The 22663-nt window shown below is 38.3% G+C and overlaps 1 protein-coding gene and 1 non-coding gene across 3 annotated transcripts in view; both read left to right on the forward strand.

Annotated features, from left to right (window-relative positions):
• The window catches only part of Wdr44 (WD repeat domain 44), a 90993-nt gene that overhangs the window by 45055 nt on the left and 23275 nt on the right, over positions 1 to 22663 (forward strand). For both annotated transcript variants that reach the window (XM_090325909.1, XM_090325910.1), the window contains exons 3-12: positions 1192 to 1266; positions 6263 to 6899; positions 7872 to 8002; positions 9577 to 9672; positions 11430 to 11566; positions 13560 to 13643; positions 15450 to 15556; positions 16504 to 16655; positions 20463 to 20601; positions 22411 to 22475. In XM_090325909.1, the coding sequence (XP_090182035.1) occupies positions 1192 to 1266; positions 6263 to 6899; positions 7872 to 8002; positions 9577 to 9672; positions 11430 to 11566; positions 13560 to 13643; positions 15450 to 15556; positions 16504 to 16655; positions 20463 to 20601; positions 22411 to 22475 (1623 nt within the window). The remainder of the gene's footprint in view (positions 1 to 1191; positions 1267 to 6262; positions 6900 to 7871; positions 8003 to 9576; positions 9673 to 11429; positions 11567 to 13559; positions 13644 to 15449; positions 15557 to 16503; positions 16656 to 20462; positions 20602 to 22410; positions 22476 to 22663) is intronic.
• Positions 21614 to 21737, forward strand: LOC150041398 (small nucleolar RNA SNORA17). Its single transcript, XR_016533960.1, has one exon. It is a non-coding gene; the product is annotated as a small nucleolar RNA SNORA17 (small nucleolar RNA).

Here is a 22663-nt window from a genome sequence, read left to right on the forward strand (position 1 = left end):
AAGCCAGTTGCCAGTGGCTCAGGCCTGTAATCCTAGCTACTCAAGAAGCTGAGATCTGAGGATCGCAGTTCAAAGCCAGCACAGGAACAAAAGTCCATGAGACATTTATTTTTTTTTGTCTGAGGCTTGAACTCAGAGCTTGGGCACAGTCCTTGGACTCTTTGTTCAAGGCTGGCTCTCTGCCACTTGAGCCACAGCGCCACTTCCAGATTTTTCTGTGTATATGGTATCAAGGAATTGAACGCAGGGCTTCAAGTTCTGGTTAACTTGTGGTTGGTTCCTTTTTATCTAAAACACATAGAATGAAAACGAACTGTTCTCTGAGTATGTTTTCCTGACTTACATTCTTTTCTGTTTGCATATTTTTGGAATAGCACTTTGAGGAAAATAATTACATTTTACTTAAGTCTTTAATTTGTTGCAGCTACAAAGGTACTTGCAAGTTTTTTATCTATTAAGTTTTTGGGATTTTTCATTGTTGTTGTTGGTTGTGGGGCTTGTACTCTGGGCCTAGGAACTGTCTCTGAGCTTTTTACACTCAAAGCTAGCACTCTATGACTTTGAGCCACATTGCCACGTCTTGTTTCCTAGTGGTTAATTGGCATTAAGAGTCACAGATTTTCCTGCCCAGACTGGTTTGAACCACGATCCTCAAGTCTCAGCCTCCTGGGTAGCTAGGACAGGGGTAAGGCACCATTTCCTGGCTTTTATAGTTCTTTAATGTTAAAAAAATAGTTTGGTAGGATTTTATATTTCAAGGTAAATTTCTATTGTGGTACAAAAATAGGAAATTGCTGAATGTCTGCCTTCTTATGCAAATCACATTTTCCCAATTGGTATAAAATCTCCAAACATTTCTCAATATAAAGACATCTAAGCCATTTATGAGACTTCATTAATGCTATATTTTCTCATTTGTTCTTTTTCTTTTCAGGAGATTTTTTAAAGAAAAGATGTCATAGGGCCGGAGTTTGGCTTAGTGGTAGAGTGCTTGTCTAGCATGCACGAAGACCCAGTTTCAATTCCTCGTTACCGCATATATAAAAAAAGCTAGAAGTGGTACTATGGCTCAAGTGGTAGAGCTCTAGCCTTGAGAAAACCCAAGGACAGTGCTCAGGCCCTGAGTTCAAGTCCCAGGACTGGCCAATAAAAGAGATGTCATTATTTGTTTTTTTTTCTTTTCTTTAACAGGAAGCTGAGAGCATTGCGTATGAAGTTGAAAATGGTTCCCCTATACAAGAAATGAAACAAGATGTGTCTAAAAAGGTTGGAAAAATACAATATTAGTATTTTAGTGGATAACATTTATGTAGCACATTTTAAACAAAATTTCCTATGTTCTTTTAGTATAGTGCTCTACATGGCAAATGTTCAGTAAATATTTCTAGAATAGGTTGTCTTTATCATTGAGGGCACATCAGGTTTTTTAGGTGTCATTTTGACCTTCTAATTGGTAATGTGTTCATGACAGAGCATTTTATATTTTATAGTATGTTTTATGCATTATATTTTTATTTTATTAGACTAAATTGTACCTACTCGTGAGCTTGCCACCAAGAGTTACAGGTATTCGAAGGCCCACTGCAGCAAATCCTAATGTCTTTAAAAGTCACAAGTTTAAAATCATTTAAAGAATCAATTTATGCGGAAAAAGTGGCTCACCTATAGGATGATCCACCTAGCAAGCATGAGGCCATAAGTTCAAACCTCAGTACCACCAAGGGAAAAAAGAATCGATTCTATGAATCTTCAGATGTGAATTTACTAGAACTTGAAAGGCTGAGGATGTAGCAGTGGTAAACTTACTATGGGTCTGCATTCAATTTGTAGCACTATAAAATAGAATAAAAGTATGTATGTAGGAATGAAAGACAATTATGAGATTACTTATTGATAGTTACCTTGCATGGATAAGACCCTGGGTTCAATATCTAGCACCTCAAAAACAAAAAAAACCCCAACAACAACAAAAAGATAACAAGCCAAAAAAAATGGGTCTTGCTTTGCAAGAACTACTTTTCTGGTGCAGGAACAATTAATATGCAGAGATAATTTATATTTCCTATATTTCTCTTAGCATTCATATCATAGTGGAAGTTCAAAAAAGAGAGGCTGTTGTTAGAGAGAGAATTAGGAAAGAAGAGTTCCCATCTCATTTTGACCCCTCCATTGCATATACAGTGATTATGCCAACCTTTATACTAGTCTTAGGCCTGCTATACCTACTCACATCTCCTACACTTTCAGCAGGTAACCTTTTCTCCTGTTAAATGTAGACAGGAAAGGCTAAGAAGCTTCAATCAATTCCTTTCTATCATTTCTGGTTTCCATTACCTGCAAGCTTGTTTTTATCACTCACCTCCTTTTCCCATCATCCAAGTTGATAATCCAGTATTCTGTTTTTCCATCCTATAATTAATCGTATAGAAAACTGGGTTAAAGTAGGGTGCTGTGGCTCACACCTGTAATCCTAGCTACTCAGGAGGCTGAGATCAGATGATCTTGTTCAAAGCCAGCCTAGGCACTAAAGACCATGAGGCTCTTATCTCCAATTAACCACTAGAAAAACGGGGGTGGTGCTGCTGCTCAAGGAGTAGGGCTGTAGCCTTGAGCTGAAGAGCTCAGGCACAGCACCCAGGCCAAATTCAGGATCCACGACCAAACATAATAAAAATTGGGTAAAATTACCTTTTTGGGCAGTGTTGAGCCATGCCTCTAGCCCATTTTTTTAGTTTTAGGTTTTTTTATTTTGTTTTAGGTAAGCAGTTGGTTTATGTCGTAGCCATCCTGGGCTACTACATTCCTACTTGTGCTTCCCCTTGTTGCTGAAGATGGCAGCCCCTTGCCATTGTGCACAGTCATTATTAAATGAGATGAAATCTGGAGAACTATGACCTGTGGTGGAAAGGCTTGAACTTGGGCACTGTCCCTGAGCTCGTTTGCTCAAGACTGGTGGTATATCACTTTGAGTCAGAGCTTCACTTCTGGTTTTTGAGTCCTTAGTTGGAGATAGAGTCTTACAGGGACTTTTCTGCCCAGGATTGGCTTCAAACTGCGATCCTCTGATCTCAGCCTCCTGAGTAGCTAGGATTGCAGGCATGAGCCACTGCACCCAGCTCTCCAAAAAAAATTGTTTTGTGGGTCTTGGGGCTTGAACTCAGCCTGGGCATTGTCCCTGAGATCTTCAGCTCAAGGCTTCCACCCTTCCCCTGGGCCTGGGCACTGTCCCTGAGCTCAGTTCAAGGCTGCCACCCTACCCTTGAGCCAAGCCCTACTTTCCATTTTTCTAGAGGTTAATTAGAGGTAAGAGTATCTGTCCTTTTGTGCCTGGGCTGGCTTTGAACCTTGATCCTCAGATCTTAGCTTCCTGAGTAACCAGGATTACATGTGTGAGCCACCCAGCTACCAAAATTGTTTTTATTATTATCCTTCTTTCTAGTTGTTCTTTCCCTCCAGCATATAAACACTGGCTTCCTTTTTTGGGGGTTTTTTTTCCAGTCTTTTTTTTTTTTTTGCCAGCCCTGGGCTTGAGCTCTGGGCTTGAGCTCAGGGCCTGATCCCTGTCCTTGAGCTTTCTCAAGATTACCACTTGAGCCTCAGCACCACTTCCAGCTGTTTTCTATGTATGTGGTACCAAGGAATTAAACCTGAGTCTTTGTGCATGGGAGGCAAGCACTCTACCACTAGGCGAAACTCCCGGCCCTTCAATTTATTTTTTATTTTTTATTTTTTTTGCAGTCCTAAGCTTAAGCTTAGGGCCTGAGCCCTCTCCTTGGACTTTATTAAGGCTAGAGCTCTACCACCTGAGCCTCAGCACCACTTTCGGCTTTTTCCTTTGTTTGTGGTACCAAGGAACCAAACCCGGGTCTTCGTGCATGCTAGGCAAGCACTTAACTACTAGGCCAAATTCCCGGCCCCCTCAAAATTTTATACTCTTTTGCAGTCTCACCCCCTCATTAGACCATATCAGATGTCTCCGTGTATTTACTTCTTACTCATTCTTAAATTCATTGTATCTGGTTTTTTTTTTTTTTTTTTTTTTGCCAGTGCTGGGGCTCAAACTCAAGGCCCGGGCACTGTCCTTGGACACTTTTTGCTGAGGCTAACACTCTGCCACCTGAGCCACAACACCACTTCCAACTTTTTCTGTGTGTGTATTTCTGGGGAATCGAACCCAAAGCTCTGTGCATGCCAGGCAAGTACGCTACCACTAGGCCGTGCTCCTGGCCCCTGTATCTAATTCTTGTCAGTAAGGTCCTCAGTGCTCAGTAACCACTGGTAAAAATAAAGAACATTCCTAGAGTTAGAAAATGGAAGATAGGCCCAGGACTTTGGCCTAGTGTAGAGTGCTTGCCTAGCATGCACAAAGCCTTGGGTTCTGTTCCTCAGTACCACATACATAGAAAAAAGCCGAAAGTGGTGCTGAGGCTCAAGTAGCAGAGCTCTACCCTTGAGAAAGTCCAAGGACAGTCTAAGTTCAAGCCCCACTACTGACAAAAAAAATAGGAATGAAGGCTATTGATTAATAGTAATATCCTGTTCTATTTGTTTTTTTGTGGGTCATGGGGCTTGTTACTCTGCCTGGATGCTGTCCCTGAGCTCTTCAGCTCAAGGCTACCACCCTACCCCTGGACCTGTTTGTTGTCCCTGAGCACTTCAGCTCTAGGCTACCACCCTTCCCTTGAGCCAAGCCGCACTTCCCATTTTCTAGAGGTTAATTGGAGATAAAAATCTCTGGTACTTTTGTCCTTGGGGGGGTAGACTCCTAAGTAGCTAGGATTACAGACATGAGCCACCATGCCAGGCTCCAGTTCTAGGCAGCATGAAATTTTGCTAAGGTGGTTCTAAATGGGCCGCCGACAGATTTTATTAGCTACTTCTTTACATTAATGAAGCTAAGGAAATTGAGAAAAGAGAAGTTATCCATGGTTGGTATAGGGGAAGGAAGAACATGATGGGAGATTTAATGTGTTAGTAATGACAGGGTGGGGTAAAGAATATATATTTTCTTCTACATATCAGTAGAAAATGCAGATTGCTTGTGTGTATTGGATGTAAGGCAAGGTGAACTTAGGCCATTAGAATACTGGAATATTTCATGTAGTCTGCATCTCCTTGCTTTTTCTAACAAGCTTGATTTCATACCTAAACAGGGTACATTCTTAGCCTGGATGAATTTTATTTCTTAAGGTTTTGTTAACAAAGCAAATAGGTGATTAATTTGGCATACTTATATCTTTGTATTAGGAGTATTTAGACTTGTACTTGATTTTACAAGATTGTTTGAACTTATGAAATTATGTACTAAATCAACCTGTCTTCTGAATTCCCTTGTCTAGTTCTGCTGCTAACTGGATTAACCTAGTAAGCTACTTAGCATCCATGTCTAAGTTGCCTCACTAATAGAATGAAAATGTACTTTTCTTGAGGGTTTCATACAAAGTTGATTAAAATAAATTCTGGAATCAAGATTGCCTAATTTTTTTGTGCCAATCCTGGGCCTGAGATCAGGGCCTGAGCATTGTCCTTGGACTTTCTCAAGGCTAGTGCTCTACCACTTGAGCCTCAGCACCGCTTACAGCTTTTTTCTATGTATGTGGTACTGAGGAATCGAACCCGGGTCTTTGTGCATGGTAGGCAAGCACTCTACCACTAGACCAAGCTCCTGGCCCCAAGATTGCCTAAATTTTATGCCAGCTTTATCACTTAATAGTTGTGTGACCTTGGCCCAATCACTTGGCTACTCCCTGCCTTTGTTTCCTCATTTGTAAATTGATAAAAGGAATGATGCAATCTTATAAGGTTGTCACATAGATTTAAATATATGAAATATTACCCTGATGACTGGTTGATGCCTGAAATACCAGATGCTTAAGAGGCAGTGATTGAGAGGATCACAGTTTGTAGCAAGTTTAGCAAAAAGTTAGTGATATTCCATCTCAACCAATAAAGCTGATGTGGTAGTGTACAAACCTCATTCCAGATAGGATCACAGTGTGAGGCCAGCATCAGAAAGAAATGTAGGGCCCTACCTGAAAAATAACTAGAGCAGAAAAAGGACTGGGTTCAAAGATCAAATGGCAGAATATCTTCCTATGAGTGTGAATTTTGAATTCACATTCTCATACTGCAAATATATACATACACAAGAATTGTCAAGAATACTGTGTGGCACATAAAAAGTATGCTTATCAGTGGATTACCTGTTATAGCTTGTAGATGTTTATTTTTTTAAAAAAAAACCTTTTTAACCTTTCATTAGATAATTGAAAGTATTCTTGAAGAGAGTCAGAAAGTACTACAGCTTGAAGATGACTCTTTGGATTCCAAAGAAAAAGGACTCTCTGATCAAGCTACTGCCCATCCTGCTGAACCCAAGACAGATCTTATTAATATACCTGGACTATTAGCCATAGAACAAGTACTACAGGAAGATTCTAAAAAGGCTGAAAAGCAGAATGCATTTGAAGAAACTGAATTGGAATCTAAAAAATGCCCTTTTCCTGTTGATACCTGTGAGAAGACAAGAGATGAAACCACTAATTTAACTGAACTAAGTTCCACTGAACAGCTTAATGTGCCTGAAATGGAAACAGAAACATTGAACAAGGAAGCAGTGGAAGGCAAAGAAGGTGATGGTCTTGATCCTATCTCCTCAGACTCTTTTTCTACTAAAGATTTTGCTGCTGTGGAAGAAGTAGCCCCTGCCAAACCCCCAAGACACCTTACTCCAGAACCTGATATTGTAGCTAGCACCAAGAAGCCCGTTCCAGCACGCCCACCCCCTCCAACTAATTTCCCACCTCCTAGACCCCCACCTCCATCTCGACCTGCTCCACCACCAAGAAAAAAGAAAAGTGAACTGGAATTTGAGGCTCTAAAATCACATGATCTCGATGGCAAGTATTTATTTGGAAATAACTATGTGAATGGGAGGGATTTGAAAGTCAAAACTCTCTAAATTTCTGCTTTTGTTTCAATTGATATTTATGTGAAACCACACTGATGGCCAAGTTGTATACAGTGTTGTAGTAAATAGACAACCATAAAATGTTCTTTACTGTTTTTATTGAACAGTCAAACAGACTTGAAAACTTCACATCTGTTACATTATGAGAAACAGTGTGTCATATCGAAAAGAATGTGAGATTTAGAGAATTCAGTGCTGAATTCAAATTCCAAAACTAATGTATAAACTGTGTAATCTTGAGAAAGTTAAATAACATTTTTGATCTATGATGTCACTTGTAAAAAACTAGTGTAAGTCTGACGGGGTGGCTCACACCTGTAATCCTAGCTACTCAGAGCTACTCAGGCGGCTGAGAACTGAGGATCAAGGTTCAAAGCCAGCCCGGGCACAAAAGGACCTGAGACTCTTATCTCCAATAAACCTCTAGAAAATAGGAAGTGGGGCTTGGCTCAAGGGTAGGGTTGTAGCCTTGAACTGAAGAGCTCAGGGACAGTGCCCAGGCTGAGTTCAAGCCTCATGACCCATAAAAATAAAATAAAATAGGGGCCGGGAGTTTGGCCTAGTGGTTAAAGTGCTTGCCTAGCATGCATGAAGACCCGGGTTCGATTCCTCGGTTCCACATATAGAAAAAAGCCGGAAGTGGTGCTGAGGCTCAAGTGGTAAAGCTCTAGCCTTGAGAAAGTCCAAGGACAGTGCTCAGGCCCTGAGCTCAAGCCCAGGACTGGCAAAAAAAATACAAAGCCTCATAGGCTTTTTGTAGGAATCAAACAAAAAAGTTAAAACATTTTTAAGGAATATTTAAGCCTGTATATATATTTAAAGAATATATAAGCATGTATGTAAAAGCCAATTGTTGTTATTGTCATTATCATTATTATTACTATTATCATTATCATTTCAGTACCTAGAGACAATATTACAGCTGATTCTCTCCTAACTACCAACCTGGCTTCAGAGAGTACAGTTAGGGATTCCCAGCCTTCTCTTGATTTGGCAAGTGCTACCAGTGGAGATAAAATAGTTACGGCCCAGGTTAGTAAATTACTATTATATTTCATATAGGATTTATCAGACTTCCTGCAACTCATTGATTTATTTATTTTTGAACTCTCTTTCTTCTGGCCAAATATTTCCTCATCCCGAACCTGGCCTTCTGAATTCCCTTGTCTAGTTCTGCTACTTACTGAATTAACCTAGTAAGCTACTTCGCATCCATGTCTAAGGTGCCCCACTAGTAGAATGAAAATGTACTTTTCTTGAGGGTTTCATAAAAGGTTGAAATGAGCAAAGTTACGCCATGTGACAGGTTGTTGTATTAAAAATGATTCTTGCTGAGTACCAGTGGTTTTATGCCTGTAATCCTAGCTACTCAAGAGGCTGAGACCCAAGAGTTACAGTACAAAGGCAGCTTGACAGGTGAGGGAGACTCCTATCTCAAATTATTCAACAATGTAACTGGAAGTGGAACAAGTGGTAGAGTGCTAGCTTAGGACCAAACAAACAAACAAACAAGCAAATGCTCAGGACAGTCCCCAGGATCCTGAGTTCAAGCCCAAGGACTGGAGGGAAAAAAGTCTTCTTACTATGGTCTTTATTTATTTTTTCACTGTTACTATCTACATGCTTCATATACCTAACCTATATTGGTCAAAATTGAGGAGTTAAAAATGAATTCCTTTTCCTAATCATAAAATGTTTCATATACTAGATAGTGGGCTGTGTAAGTGACCAGACAACATTTTCTCACAGACAAATTTTTAACCACATATTTTTCCTTATATTGTAAAATATTATTTCAAAATATAGATGAATATACAAACTTGTGTCCCCTGGTCCTGGGGTTTGAAATCATGGTCTGGGTGCTGATCTTGAGCTTTTATGCTGAAGGCTAGTACTCTCCCACTTGAGTCACAGCTCCACTATCCAAACTTTATTAATGTAAAACCAAAAAAAAAAGGTTAGGATGTTTACTGGGATTTTACAGAAAAATGGTTTTTACAGTACCTTCCTTGGAAATAACCATGTATTACATGAATTAATAGCAATCCTACTAGAGCACTGCTTTTTCAGCCAAAGTCAAATAGAATATTTCCTCATTTTTTAATATATTTTTATTGTAATTAATAGAAGGGTTACATGATATTTGCCAGATAAATGGTGCCTTATTTCCCACACATTGATACCCTTTCACACGTCATGGTCCCCATTTCCCTCTCCCCTCCCCCACCCCTCATCTTGTTTTCCCCGTTCCCTATCCAATTTCAGATAACCAAATACAATTATATCCGATATATCAGATAACAAAGTGAGATAGTGTAACAATATGAGATAACCAAGGGACAGTAGAAGTGATGAGAGATAACATAGTACCTTAAGAACAACAATGAATATTTCCTCATTTTTAAGAGTACTAAGCTATTATTTCATGGCATCTAATGGTTTTCAGTATGCTGGGAATAACAAGGGACTGAAATGTAGCAGTTCATTTAAATTTTTAGTAGGCTCCATTATGGGATTTCTAGAATTCTGTAAAATGGTGTATGGTAATGAATAATTGAAATGATGGAAATTGATTCAATGTTCCATTTATGAAATTATAATTTCAGGAAAATGGAAAAGCAGCTGATGGGCACACAATAGCAGGTGAAATGATGGGTCCTCAGAGACCTAGATCCAACTCTGGGAGAGAGCTTACTGATGAGGTAGAATTTAATTTTTTGTATATAAGAACATTTTTATGTATAATAGTCAAAGTAGGAAGATGATAAACTTCTGTGGAGTGATTACGGTCTCACAGTAAGGTAAAATTACCTAATGATGCTGAACTACATACTTAAAAATAGCTTCTTTTCCTTGTGTAATTTATCACATACTTTCCTTGTGAAATTTATCAAAATAGGTACTTGCTCTTAAACTACCATTTAGTATTTGTGCATATTTATAGGTTGTACACTTGTGATATGATCCATGTATATAGTATGTAATGATCAAAATAAGATGGTTATTGTTTTAATTTTTTCAAGCATTTATCATTTTGGTGTGGAGAACTTTAGACTCGTAGTTATTTTGAAACATGTAATAAATTATTGGCAGACTAAAAGTCATGTTAAAAATAATGTGAAGATGTCTTGGTTTGGGGATTTTCTTGACAGGCTGAATCTTGTATCTCTGACTTAACTCTTGTGTTTTCATACTGGTATAAATAAATTGAAAGCAAAATCCATACTTTTATAAGAATTATGTTTAAAAAGAATGTGTTTCAAGTACATTGAGATTCTATTAGCCACGTGTGTATGACCAAGCCCAACGACATGGCTGGTGTCCTATAGAAGTAGCCTGTGAGATTAAGCATGGTTGCGCTCTCTCTCTCATCTTAGAGACAGCCCTGACCGATCAGTATGATTCTCAATGCTAGGCTACGGAATAAAGTTCTGTTTAACCTATCCTCCCCAAAAAAAAAACAGAACATGCTTCCAGGTACTAGTAGTGCATACCTAGCTACTTACAAGACAGGCTGAAATCTAGAAGCTCACAGCTCAAAGCCAGCCTGGGCAGAAAAGTCCATGAGATTTTGTTTTCAACATAACTTGCACAAAGCCATTCCGGAGGACTCACTGTAGTCCAAGAGTACTAGTCAAGCAAGCAAGTTGCCATGTTCTCTAAGTGAATGTGTGGCACTCAATTCAAACCTCAGTACTATCAAAAATCATAAAAGGAATAAGTATTGATACATGCTGTAACATTGATGAACATTGTAATAGCATGCTAAAGTGAAGAAGTACACTCACAAAAAGCTATAGACCATATGATTGGTTTTATGTGGAATGTCAAGAATAGACAAATACACAGAGATGGAAAGTAGATTAGTAATTACCAAAGACCAGGAGAAAAGGGAAATAAGTTGTATCCGCAAATGGGTAGATTTCCTTTTTGAGTAATGAAAATGTTCTTACTTTGTAGTAATGGTTTTATGATTTTCAATATACTGAAAGTCATTAAATTCTATGCTTTAAGTGCATTATATGGCATAAAATTGTATCTCAATAGCCAGGCGCCAGTGGCTCTCAAAGCTGGGAGCCAGTGGCTCACCCCTTTAATCCTTGGTTCTCACGTGGCTGAATTCCAAGGATTGCAGTGCAAAGCCAGCCAGGGCAGAAATGTCCTTGAGATACTTATTTCCAGTTAACCATCAGAAAAGCAAAAGTGGCGCTGTGGCTCTAAGTGATAGAGCACTAGCTGTGAGCAGAGTAGCAGAATAGTCTGGACAGCGCCCAGGCCCAGACTTCAATCCCCACACCCAACTAACTAAATAAATAAATATTGTATCTCAATAAATATATTACAAATTATTATACACAGGAGTAGATACATATAGACACTCTACCTGTTCTGAATCTACAGAATAGATTCAAAAAGATAATTAAATTGTAGATCATCTTGGTGTTATTTTTTACCCCAGGAAATTTTAGCTAGTGTAATGATTAAGAACCTAGACACCGGAGAAGAAATACCGTTAAGTCTTGCTGAAGAAAAACTGCCAACAGGTATTAATCCTCTGACACTTCATATCATGAGAAGAACAAAGGAATATGTAAGGTATGGCATAGTAAAAATTTGTATGTATGAACGACTACAGTCTGTAATTTAGTAATGCTTAGTCTTCTCTTTTAATCTGAAATTAAAATCAAATTAGGCAATGGGTTTATTTTTTTTTTTGCCAGTCCTGGGCTTGAGCTCAGGGCCTGAGCACTGTCCTTGGACTTTCTCAAGGCTAGAGCTCTACCACTTGAGCCTCAGCACCACTTCTGGCTTTTTTCTATGTATGTGGTACTGAGGAATCGAACCCGGGTCTTCATGCATGCTAGGCAAGCACTTTAACCACTAGGCCAAACTCCCGGCCCCAATGGGTTTATTTTTTATGTTCTCTCATACAAGTATACAGTTACTTGGGTAAAAAAATACTTTAAATCTTAAATCCCATACTATTTCATTTCTCTTGTTTTAAAATGATTTTATGACATTAGAAACAGTATAAAAACAATGAGACTAGGGGCCAGGAGCTTGGCCTAGTGGTAGAGTGTTTGAAGCCCTAGGTTCAATTCTGAAGCACCATATACACAGAAAAATCAGTGGTGCTGTGGTTCAAGTGGTAGAACTCTAGCCTTGAAAAAGCTCAAGGACCGTGCCCAGGCCCTGAGTTCAAGCCCCAGGACTGGCAAAAGAAAAAAAAAGCCATCTGGGAAGAACATTCTTCTGAAACCTCATTGTAAAGATGATAAATTTTTAAGAATCAGCACCTTTTTTGTAAACTAAGTGACTTTGTAATGAAATTTTATGGAAATCTTAGGAATAATTTCTTTTTTTTCTACTTGACCCAGGTATTGTGCTCTTTATTTGTATGGTTTTCTTTGTTTTGTTTTGCATTTTTTTATGGGTCATGGGACTTGAGCTTGGTCTGAGCGTTGTCCCTGAGCTCTTCAGCTCAAGGCTTCCACCGTACCCTTGAGTCAAGCCCCACTTCCCATTTTCTGGAGGTTAGATGGCCATAAGAGTCAGGTCCCTTTGTGCCTCGGCTGGCTTTGAACCTTGATCCTCAGATCTTAGCCTCTTGAGTAGCTAGTATTACAGGCATGAGCCACGGAGTCCAGCTTATTTGTATTGGTTTTTGAAATAGGGTCTTGCTGTCTAGGCTTATCTCCATTTGGTGAACCTCCTGCCTCTGCTTCTTGAATACTTGATTACAAGCATGGGTCACTATGTCTAGTTAAAAGCCCTTTCGTTAAATATACTACTGACAAGCTGGGAGAAACATCTCTACAATTTTAAATTATTGTTTGTTTTTCTTTTTTCTTTCTCTTTTTTTTTTCCTGGAACCAATCATGGCAAATACAAGTCTCTGCCAGCAGTTACATTCTTTTTTTTTTTTTTTGCTAGTCCTGGGCTTGAGCGCAGGGCCTGAGCACTGTCCTTGGACTTTCTCAAGGCTAGAGCTCTACCACTTGAGCCTCAGCACCACTTCCGGCTTTTTTCTATATGTGGAACCGAGGAATCGAACCTGGGTCTTCATGCATGCTAGGCAAGCACTTTAACCACTAGGCCAAACTCCCGGCCCCTCTTTTTTTTTTTTTTTTTTTGGCCAGTCATGGGCTTGAGCTCAGGGCCTGAGCACTATCCTTGGAATTCCTCAAGGCTAGAGCTCTATCACTTGAGCCTCAGCACCACTTCTGGCTTTTTTCTATGTATGTGGTAATGATGAATCGAACCTGGGTTTTTGTACATGATAGGCAAGCACTCTACCACTACGCCAAACTCTTGGCCATTAAATTATTGTTTCTATTCAAAACATTTTCACAGCAAAAAATGCCTTGTTTTTACTTAGGGTTTTTCAGACGTTACTATATTGCATTCCATTAAATTTTGTACATTTGCACCTTTATTGTATTCTTTAAACTCTGGAGCTTTTTAAGTTCAGGATCATCATTAAGTTAAAGTCATATAGAACTTATCAACATAGTATTTTATTCTTATTAGCTGATTATAGATTAAGTGTAGTAGAAATGGTTTCTTTTAAAATAACTATCCCTTGTAGTAATGACGCAGCCCAATCAGATGATGAAGAGAAGTTACAGTCTCAAGCAACAGATACTGATGGTGGACGGTTAAAACAGAAAACGTGAGTTACAATACATCCTTTTTCTTCTTTTCAATATATACTGAGCTCCCAAATTGTTTTAAATCTGTGTTCTGTCCAGTTTATATGACCACCTATCACATTACTCCCACATTCCAACCAACATGATTATGAATTCCTTGAAGTTGTACTGGTCAGTTTTCATGCATCTGGCAAGCAGTAAATGATCTGTACATTTTATATCAGATCTTTCCTTTCCTTTCCTTTCCTTTTTCCTTTCTTTCTCTCTTTCATCCCCCCCCCATCTCTCTTTTATTGTGGGACCTGAATTCTGAGCCTGAGCACTGTCCCTGAGTTCTTGAGCTCAAGGCTAGCACTCTACTACTTGAGCCACAGTGCCACTTGTGGTTTTCTGGTGGTTTAGTTGGAAATAAGATTCTCAGGAGTTTCGTGCCCAGGCTGGCTTTGAACCACAATCCTCAGATTTTGACCTCCTGAGTAGCTTAGATTATAGGCGTGAACCACTGGCACCGGGCTAGTCTCTTGATGGGCACATCATTTTAAAAAATACACCTTTGTAGTACCTGAACTCAAAAGAGAAAGAAAGCAACAAAGGATAACATGTAAATTCACATAGAAAATTGTCAGGTAATAAGCTAGATATAAGACAGAATCAGAAAATGGGAAGGAAGGAAGGATAAAATGATTCCTAAGCATAGCTATCTATATTCCCTACCACTCCTATCCTTTTCTTTGTTGACAGAAACTTATTTGTACTTTTTCTAAACAGTACTTTAGTGAACATCTTTGTATATATATAACTTAGCAAGTTTTAAACATTATCCTTAATAAGATAAATTCCTATGAGAAGGGAAAATTTTACCCTCTATATAAATTGTTTGATTTTACCATGTACTGGGCTTTGTTTTCTTTTTATCATCTTAATATATAAAATTTGAGCTTTAGTTAATTGAAAAATAGTAAATACTATTTGAGGAAGCATACAATTCATACTTGAGTTACTTGTGGTGAGAGTATTTGATGGAAAAGGTTAGCCTAATTTTATTACATGTATAGGATCAAAGGAACCAATTTAAACTACCAAAACATTCTACAATATAAGTAAGTAAGTTTTTCATTGAGATAGGATCTCACTATGTAGCTCAAAGGTCAGGCTGGCCTAGAATTCCTTATTTTCCTGTTTCATCCTACTGAGTGCTGGGGTTAACAGCTATGCACTACCACATCCAGAGGTGAATAATTTCTTTTTCTTTTCATTGGTAAAATTAGTTCTTAAGGACAACTCTCAGAAAATGATTTCACTTCAGGGCTGAGAGTGTGGCCTAGTAGTAGAGTATTCGCCTATCATGCATGAAGCCCTGGGTTCAATTCCTCAGAGAAAAAAAAAAGCCAGAGTTGGTGCTGTGGCTCAAATGGATAGACCTCTAGCATTGAGAAAGCCCAAGGACAGTGCCCAGGCCCTGAGTTCAAGCCTCAGGACTGGCCAAAAATGATTTCATATTCATGGCCCCATCCCAGATTCTCCAAATCAGTTTCTAGGGAAAAGATCCATGATATATTTGCTTAAACACTCCTATCCTACCTCACCTGTGCTGCTCAATTTTTGTTCACAATTGAAAATTGAAATCGTAAAATATCTGATATTGTAAATTTGGAGAAACTGCATACACTTTGTAGCATATTGACTTGAGTATATTTATTCCATAAAACAAAGGGATTGGGAATTCCCTTTATTTCAGAATTAACCAGTCATAGCTAATAAGTGTATCTGTGAATAACTGAACTTTAACAGATTGTGTTACTAATTTCTTACATACTTTTCTTTAGAACTCAACTAAAGAAATTCCTTGGAAAATCAGTAAAGAGAGCAAAGCACCTTGCTGAGGAATATGGAGAACGTGCTATAAATAAAGTTAAAAGTGTAAGAGATGAAGGTGAGTAAAATGAGAACATTTCAGCTCAATATTTAATTAATTTGCAATCATAAAGATTTATAGCTTATAGGAAACACTCTAGTTTATTGAATATAGTAAACCTTTATAGCTAACATCCTTAATATTTCAATAAATTATAAATTTCTCTACTGCTGGGTATCAGTGGCTCACACCTGTAATCCTAGCTACTCAGGAGGCTGAGATTTGAGGATTGCAGTTTGAAGCCAGCCTGGGTATAAAATGTCCATGAGACTTCTTATCTTATCTCCAATTAACCTCCAGGAAACCAGAAGTGGCACTGTGGCTCAAGTGGTAGAGTGCTAGCCTTTAGTTGAAGAGGTCAGGGACAGTGCCCAGGCCCAGAGTTCGAGCCCCACGACCAACCAAAAAATAATTGCTCTTTCAGTTGATTTCATGTGTATGAAGAAAATTAATTTATATGTCCTACGTATAAAATTGTACATGTTTTGTGATTTTGATAACCTGAAAATATTGATTATTTTTGTTTTCATGTTTTCAAAATTAGGTAAATTTTCACAGATCTTAATGTCCTGTGCCTTTGCTGTTACTATATTCAGTTTTTAAATTTAACAAATACTTATACAGTACTTATTCTGTGCCAGCTATGATTGAAGGCACTGTACCTGTATTAATTCATTTAATCCTGATAAAGTAAGCACCATCATTCATTTTCCCCATTTTATAGGTGAGAAAACTAAGAGGCATAAAAACATTCAGTAACTTGTCTGATCACACAGATAATAGATAACAAAGCTGGATCTGAACCCACACAGTATAGAACCAGACTCCATATTCTTAACTAATATAAAATATAATAATAGACAAATAGATTTTAACAAATTTTCTTGGTAAGTACTAGAGATGAAAATATGATAGCTGCTATATCTGTACTAGCTACTAATTATTTCTATTACTTTTCTCTTTAGTATTTCATACTGATCAAGATGATCCTTCATCAAGTGATGATGAAGGAATGCCCTACACAAGACCAGTTAAATTCAAAGCAGCACATGGTTTCAAAGGACCTTATGACTTTGATCAGATCAAAGTGGTACAAGATCTTAGTGGTGAACATATGGTAAACAACGTTTTCCTTTCTTGAGATCATTTTCATTGAGAGAAATACTTTTGGCTCCTGCTAAACTGATCTCTACCTATATATGTACTTTTGCTAACCTAACTCAAAATTATAGGCAGCCAGTGGCTCTGCTACTTGGGATGTTAAGTTCTGAAGGAGTGTAGTTCAAAGCCAGTCTTGGCAGAAAAGTCTGAGATTCTTCTCTCCAATTAACCAGGAAAAAGCTAGACTGGAGGCCACGAGTGTGGCCTAGTAGTAGAGTGCTTGCCTAGCATGCATGAAGCCCTGGGTTTGATTCCTTGGTAACACATACACAGAAAAGGCCAGAAGTGGTGCTGTAGATCAATTGGTAGAGCACTAGCCTTGAGAAAGCCCAAGGGCAGTGACTAAGCCCTGTGGCAAAAATCTGGACTGAAGGCATAGCTAAAGTGGCAGAGTGCCGGCCATGAGCAAGCAAGCTAACCAAACTCAAGGCCCTAAGTTCAAGTGCTGGTATCACCACACAGAGCCCCCCAAAAAAGTGTTTTAAAGGAAGGGTGAATTTATAAGTTAAATAATAGGTAATGTAGAGACTATCTCTAAAGTGAGGTTTTGAATATGTAAACTCCAGGCCTCTATCCTTAAGAAAGATATGGAGAGGAATGAAATTCTGAAGCAGTTATTTTAGAGGATAGGCTTATGAGTTCAAAAAGTATTTAAAATGTTCACCCCACTCTATTTTAAGCAATTTACATAGTTTTTCAGAAGCTCGCTTAGAACATAGAGAAGGCTAAATATTCATGTTCTCTCTCAGAATTCAAATGTACCAGGCTGAAAATGTAGCTCAGTGGTGGTAGAATGCTTGCCTAGCATGTGTGAAACCTAGGGCTCTGCCTCCAGCACTGAAAAAAAGTACCAATATAGACAAAAGAACCGATTGTATTATAGTTATTCACTAAAAGTCTACCAACATAGAGAAGAGGCAGTAAAACTCAAAACTGGGTAAATAATGCTATACACTTGATCAGGAAATTAATGGATAGTTTAATGATAAAGTTAACCTGGAAGGAATCGGCTATAAACATTAGATGAAAGCAAAATTGGAATTTAAATTTTGGTTCCTATAATCCAAACATAAAATATTTTGAGGCTGGGTGCCAGTGGCTCATGCCTGTAATCCTAGCAACTCTGGAAGGTGAGAACTGAAGATCAGGGTTCAAGGCCAGCCCAGACATGTAAATTCCCGTGACTCTTACCTCATCAGAAAACTAGAAGTGGCACTGTGGCTCAAGTGATAGAGTGCTAGCCTTGAGCTGCAGAGCTCATGGACAGTGCCCAAGCCCAGGGGTCAAGCCCCACAACCAACAAAAAAATGTTGAGTTGCATATTGTACCTTTACTAAGGAATCTGATTAGATGTCTTATAATGTCTCTTTATTTGTTTTCTTGCTTTTTTGTTTGTCTTGGGGCTTGAATTTATGGCCTGAGCGCTATCCCTGAGCTCTTTTGCTCAAGGCTAGTGCTCTGCTATTTGGAGCCACAGCACCACTTTCAGTTTTTGAGTGGCAAATTGAAGATAAAAGTCTTGTGGGGACTTTTCTGCCTGGGCTGTCTTCAAACCCTGATCCTCAGATCTCAGTCTCCTGAGTAGTTAGGATTGTAGGCATGAGCCACCAGCATCCAACTTATAATTTCTTGTTCAAGTAGTGGGGTCCAAATGATAATTTTTTCTATTTTTCTGAAGTTTTTATTTTTAGTATCAGAAACCAAACTCATCTTCATACAACCCCTGTACCTTTTCCTGCCCAAGTAACTGCAACTACCTGTGTGAACCACCACATGCACTTTTGGGTTTTTTTGTGTGTACTAGTCCTGGGACTTAAACTCAAGCCTATGTGCTGTCCCTGAGCTTTCTTTGCTTAAAGATAGCATTCTCCCAGTTGAACCGCATCTCCACTTCCAGGCTTTTGGTTTTTAATTGGAGTTAAGATCCAAAGACTTTCCTGCCTGAGCCAACTTCATACCATGTTCCTCAGATCTCAGCCTCCTGAGTAGCTAGGATTACAAGCGTGAGCCAGCCTCTAGCTCATAGGCACTTTTGTTTTGTTTTTAACTGTATTTTTTGTCTTTTCTTTTTTGGTGCTGGGGATTGAACCTAGGAGGATACACTTGCTAGGCAAGCATTTTGCCCCTGAGCTACATCTCAGCCTTTGTTTTGGTTATATTATTGTGGTTGCCACTTCTGGCTTGAACTCAGGGCCTGAGCACTGTCCATGAGCTTTCTCAAGTCCAGAGCTCTACGACTTGAGCAACAACACCATTTCTGACCTTTTCTATTATGTGGTACTGAGGAATCAAACCTGGGTGTTCGTGCATGCTAGGCAAACATTCTACCCTAGGCCAAACTCCTGGCCCCCTTGTTTTGTTTTTGAGATAGCTTGAACTCTGGGCCTGGGCGTTGTCCCTGAGCTCTTCAGCTCAAAGCTACCGCCTTATCCTTGAGCCACAGCTCCACTTTCTGTTTTCTAGAGGTTAATTGGAGATAAAGAGTCTCAGGTCCTTTTGTGCCTGGACTGGCTTTGAACCTTGATCCTCAGATCTAGTCTCCTGAGTAGCTAGGATTATAGGTGTGAGTCACCACGCCCAGCCACTTCTGGCTTTTTCTATGTATGTGGTACTGAGGAATCGAACCCGGGTCTTTGTGCATGCTAGGAAAGCACTCTACCACTAGACCAAACTCCCAGCCCCATAAAATGTCACTGGCTTTTATTTTATTTTATTTATTTTTTGCCAGTCCTGGCCCTTGAACTCGGCTTGGGCACTATCCTTGGACACATTTTGCTCAAGGCCAGAGCTCTGCCACTTGAGCCACAAGCACTTCCCGTTTTCTAGTGATTAGTTAATTGGAGATAAGAGTCTCTTCTTCTCTAGTTCTCTAGTGCCAGGCTGGCTTTTAACTGCAATCCTCAGATCTCTGCCTCGTGAGTGGCTAGGATTACAGGTGTGAGCCACCACACCTGGCTGTTTTGCTAATTCTTATTGGAACTATTCTTGATCCATAATCTAGTAATCCCAAATCTTTGAGATTACAGGTGTGAACCATCATTCTCAAACAGAATGATACATTTTTATTAGAATGGAATTTTAAGGAAATGAATGCTCTTTTGTAAATCAGTTATTGCTTCCAATTTGTATGTTTTTGCCATACCTATATTTATCTTATTATTTATTATAATAGGACTATCATTGTTTATTATTGGTCTAATTAAAGAATTCATATTCTTTAATACTTCATTCTCACACAGTTCCCCACTGTTTTCACTAAAATAATGCTGTAGAGGTTTTCCCTTAGGAGAAAATCATCTCAGAACCATACCATTTCAGTACCTTTTCTAAGTGCCCAGTACCATAAGGGTCTTGGTTCAGAGAGCTTTATTCTCTTCCATCTTGCTTAGAAGTCACTAATACCATGCAAAAACTTTCTCTTCCCCTTCATGTTCAGCCAACGGATTAAAGCCCCAAGCTTGAAGTTATACTTTTGTAATTATAATTACTGCTCATTTTAGAACTCCTGTTTTTATTAATATGTGATGGTGGCTTGAAGTTATGAGTTTAAATTTTGACAAACTGTAATTTTCCTGTCCTGCAATTGTTCTGAAATTCTTCGTTTGTGGTATTACAACAATGTTGGACTTCTGGCCGTGAGTAGTATTAGTAATGTGACCATTATCTTATTATGTACAGTTTAGAATATTTTTTTCAGTTTGTTTTAAAGTAATGTCTCTACACTTTTGAAGTAAAAACTTTAACCTTTGTTTTGTTTTCATAGGGAGCTGTGTGGACTATGAAATTTTCTCACTGTGGCCGATTACTTGCCTCAGCTGGACAAGACAATGTAGTGAGAATATGGGCTTTAAAAAATGCTTTTGACTATTTCAACAATATGCGAATGAAATATAATACTGAAGGTATATTTCATTCATCTACATACATATATATATAAATATATAAATCTAGAATTTTTATACTTTAGGTTCTAATCTGTAACTTGTAGAACACCAGCAGGATGCTTAGAATATTTCAAATTCGAAAGCATTTTGCATTTCAGACATTCATATTAGGGACACTCAAGTTATGAACTCTGTGCAAATGTTCCAAAATCTGAAAAAGCACAAAATGTAATAAGGAATACTCAGCATGTAATGTGGTTTCTTAACTGGGAGTCTTTTGTAATCATTACTTAGGATAATAACCAAAAATTGTTGAGCCTTTTTGTATGTGCCTGTAATCTCAACATTTGAGAAGCTAAGGCAAGAGGCCAACCCAAGCTATGTATCTTTTCCTTGTCTTCAAGAGAAGGCAATTAAGAGAGAAATGAATAGCAAAATGCCTCTAACTTCAGTGGAAAGAGTTTCCACAATGAAAAGCTTTCGATTTATCTCTTTTCAAATATATTCCTTGGCTAATTTTGTGATCCACTGGAAACAATTACTTTGTTTCCCCTAGCAACCTACATTTCTATCCTAGGTTAGAAGGAAATATCTAATTAAACTAGGTGAAGAATGAAAATAATACATATCCCTCTTCCAATATATAAAGAATGATTAAGGAAATAGCCATGCAAAAATGAATTAAAATTGTCAGCATATAAGGAGCATATGAAAAACATTCACTGGAAAGGTAAACTTCAAAATATTATACGCGTAAACACTGATTATATCTATGAAAAGGGCTTGTCTCATGATGTTATCATGAAACTATGTAGAATTGATGTAAGTAGGGATTCCTTATAATTATTTATATAGTAAATTTTCTCCACAAATTTGACCCCTCCCAGTCATCTAAGTCTGAAAACATTACATTAAGGGTTGGTAGAGAGGCCATGTGTGGAACAATAGAATTTAGTCCAGGAACCAAATGTCTAGAGAAATTCATTAAACTTGTGATCTAGGCTATATGTTCTTTGGAAAACCCTTGTGAACTGCCCCTAAAGGCAATGCTGGTGTCAGTGTTGTCCCATTTGTGTCTGTGGGCAGCATGGAGAAGAAAGGTTATGTCTACGCTCAAGATATTCTTACTATTGAATGATTAATAGTCTGACATGTGAGAAAAAAGAAAAGAAAAGCTTCATGAATTTACTTGTGTTATGTTGTAATACATAATTGAAGACGATGATGCCTTTGCCAAGTTAAACTGTGTTTATTGGATCATTTCTTTCCCTGCCTAGAGCAGAAAGACTATTTTAAGTGGCCCTTGCAACATAACTCCAGCTCAGACCCTCTCTTACTTAATCCCTTCTTATTCCTATTGTTACTTGTTACAATGAATAAGAATATTCACCATGGGGGCTGGGAGTTTGGGCTCCTGGTAGAGTGCTTGCCTAGCATGCACAAAGAGTGGGGTTCTATTCCTCAGTACCACATACATTTCAAAAAGCCAGAAGTGGTGCTGAGGCCCACGTGGTAGAGCTCTAGCCTTGAGAAAGTCCAATGACAGTGCTCAGGCCCTGAGCTCAAGCCCAGGACTGGCAAAAAAGAAGAAGAATATTCACCATGAATACTGGGGCTTTGACAGCTTTTTGCTTACTGGCTTTGAAATTTATAAATCATTTCATTTAAAATTTTTTAAATGATAAAGACAAATATTTTATGTTTATAAAGGTATACTTTTTAGCAAATTTATATTCTGTGATTATTAGATATTATTGTATTGTTTCTGAATGTTTTTGGTGGGTGGATATATATAACTTTGTACCTATAATTATTTTATGTATTTAGGACGTGTATCCCCATCACCTTCTCAGGAAAGTCTAAGTTCATCAAAATCGGATACAGATACAGGGGTATGTTCATTGTTTTATGGTTGAATTATAAAGTTTGATCATTTGTTTACCATAAAATAAATTTTGTTAATCAAAATTGGTTGTTGGAAGACACTTAATGAAAATTGAGATGTACCTTTAGAAAGAAGCATTTCTTCTATTAAAATTGATAAATGAAATTTGATATTTAGAGGTTGCCAGATTGTAAA

This window comes from Megascapheus bottae, chromosome X (genome assembly GCF_031878675.1).
Source record: "Megascapheus bottae isolate mThoBot1 chromosome X, mThoBot2.hap1, whole genome shotgun sequence".
Taxonomy (NCBI): Eukaryota; Metazoa; Chordata; class Mammalia; order Rodentia; family Geomyidae; genus Megascapheus; species Megascapheus bottae.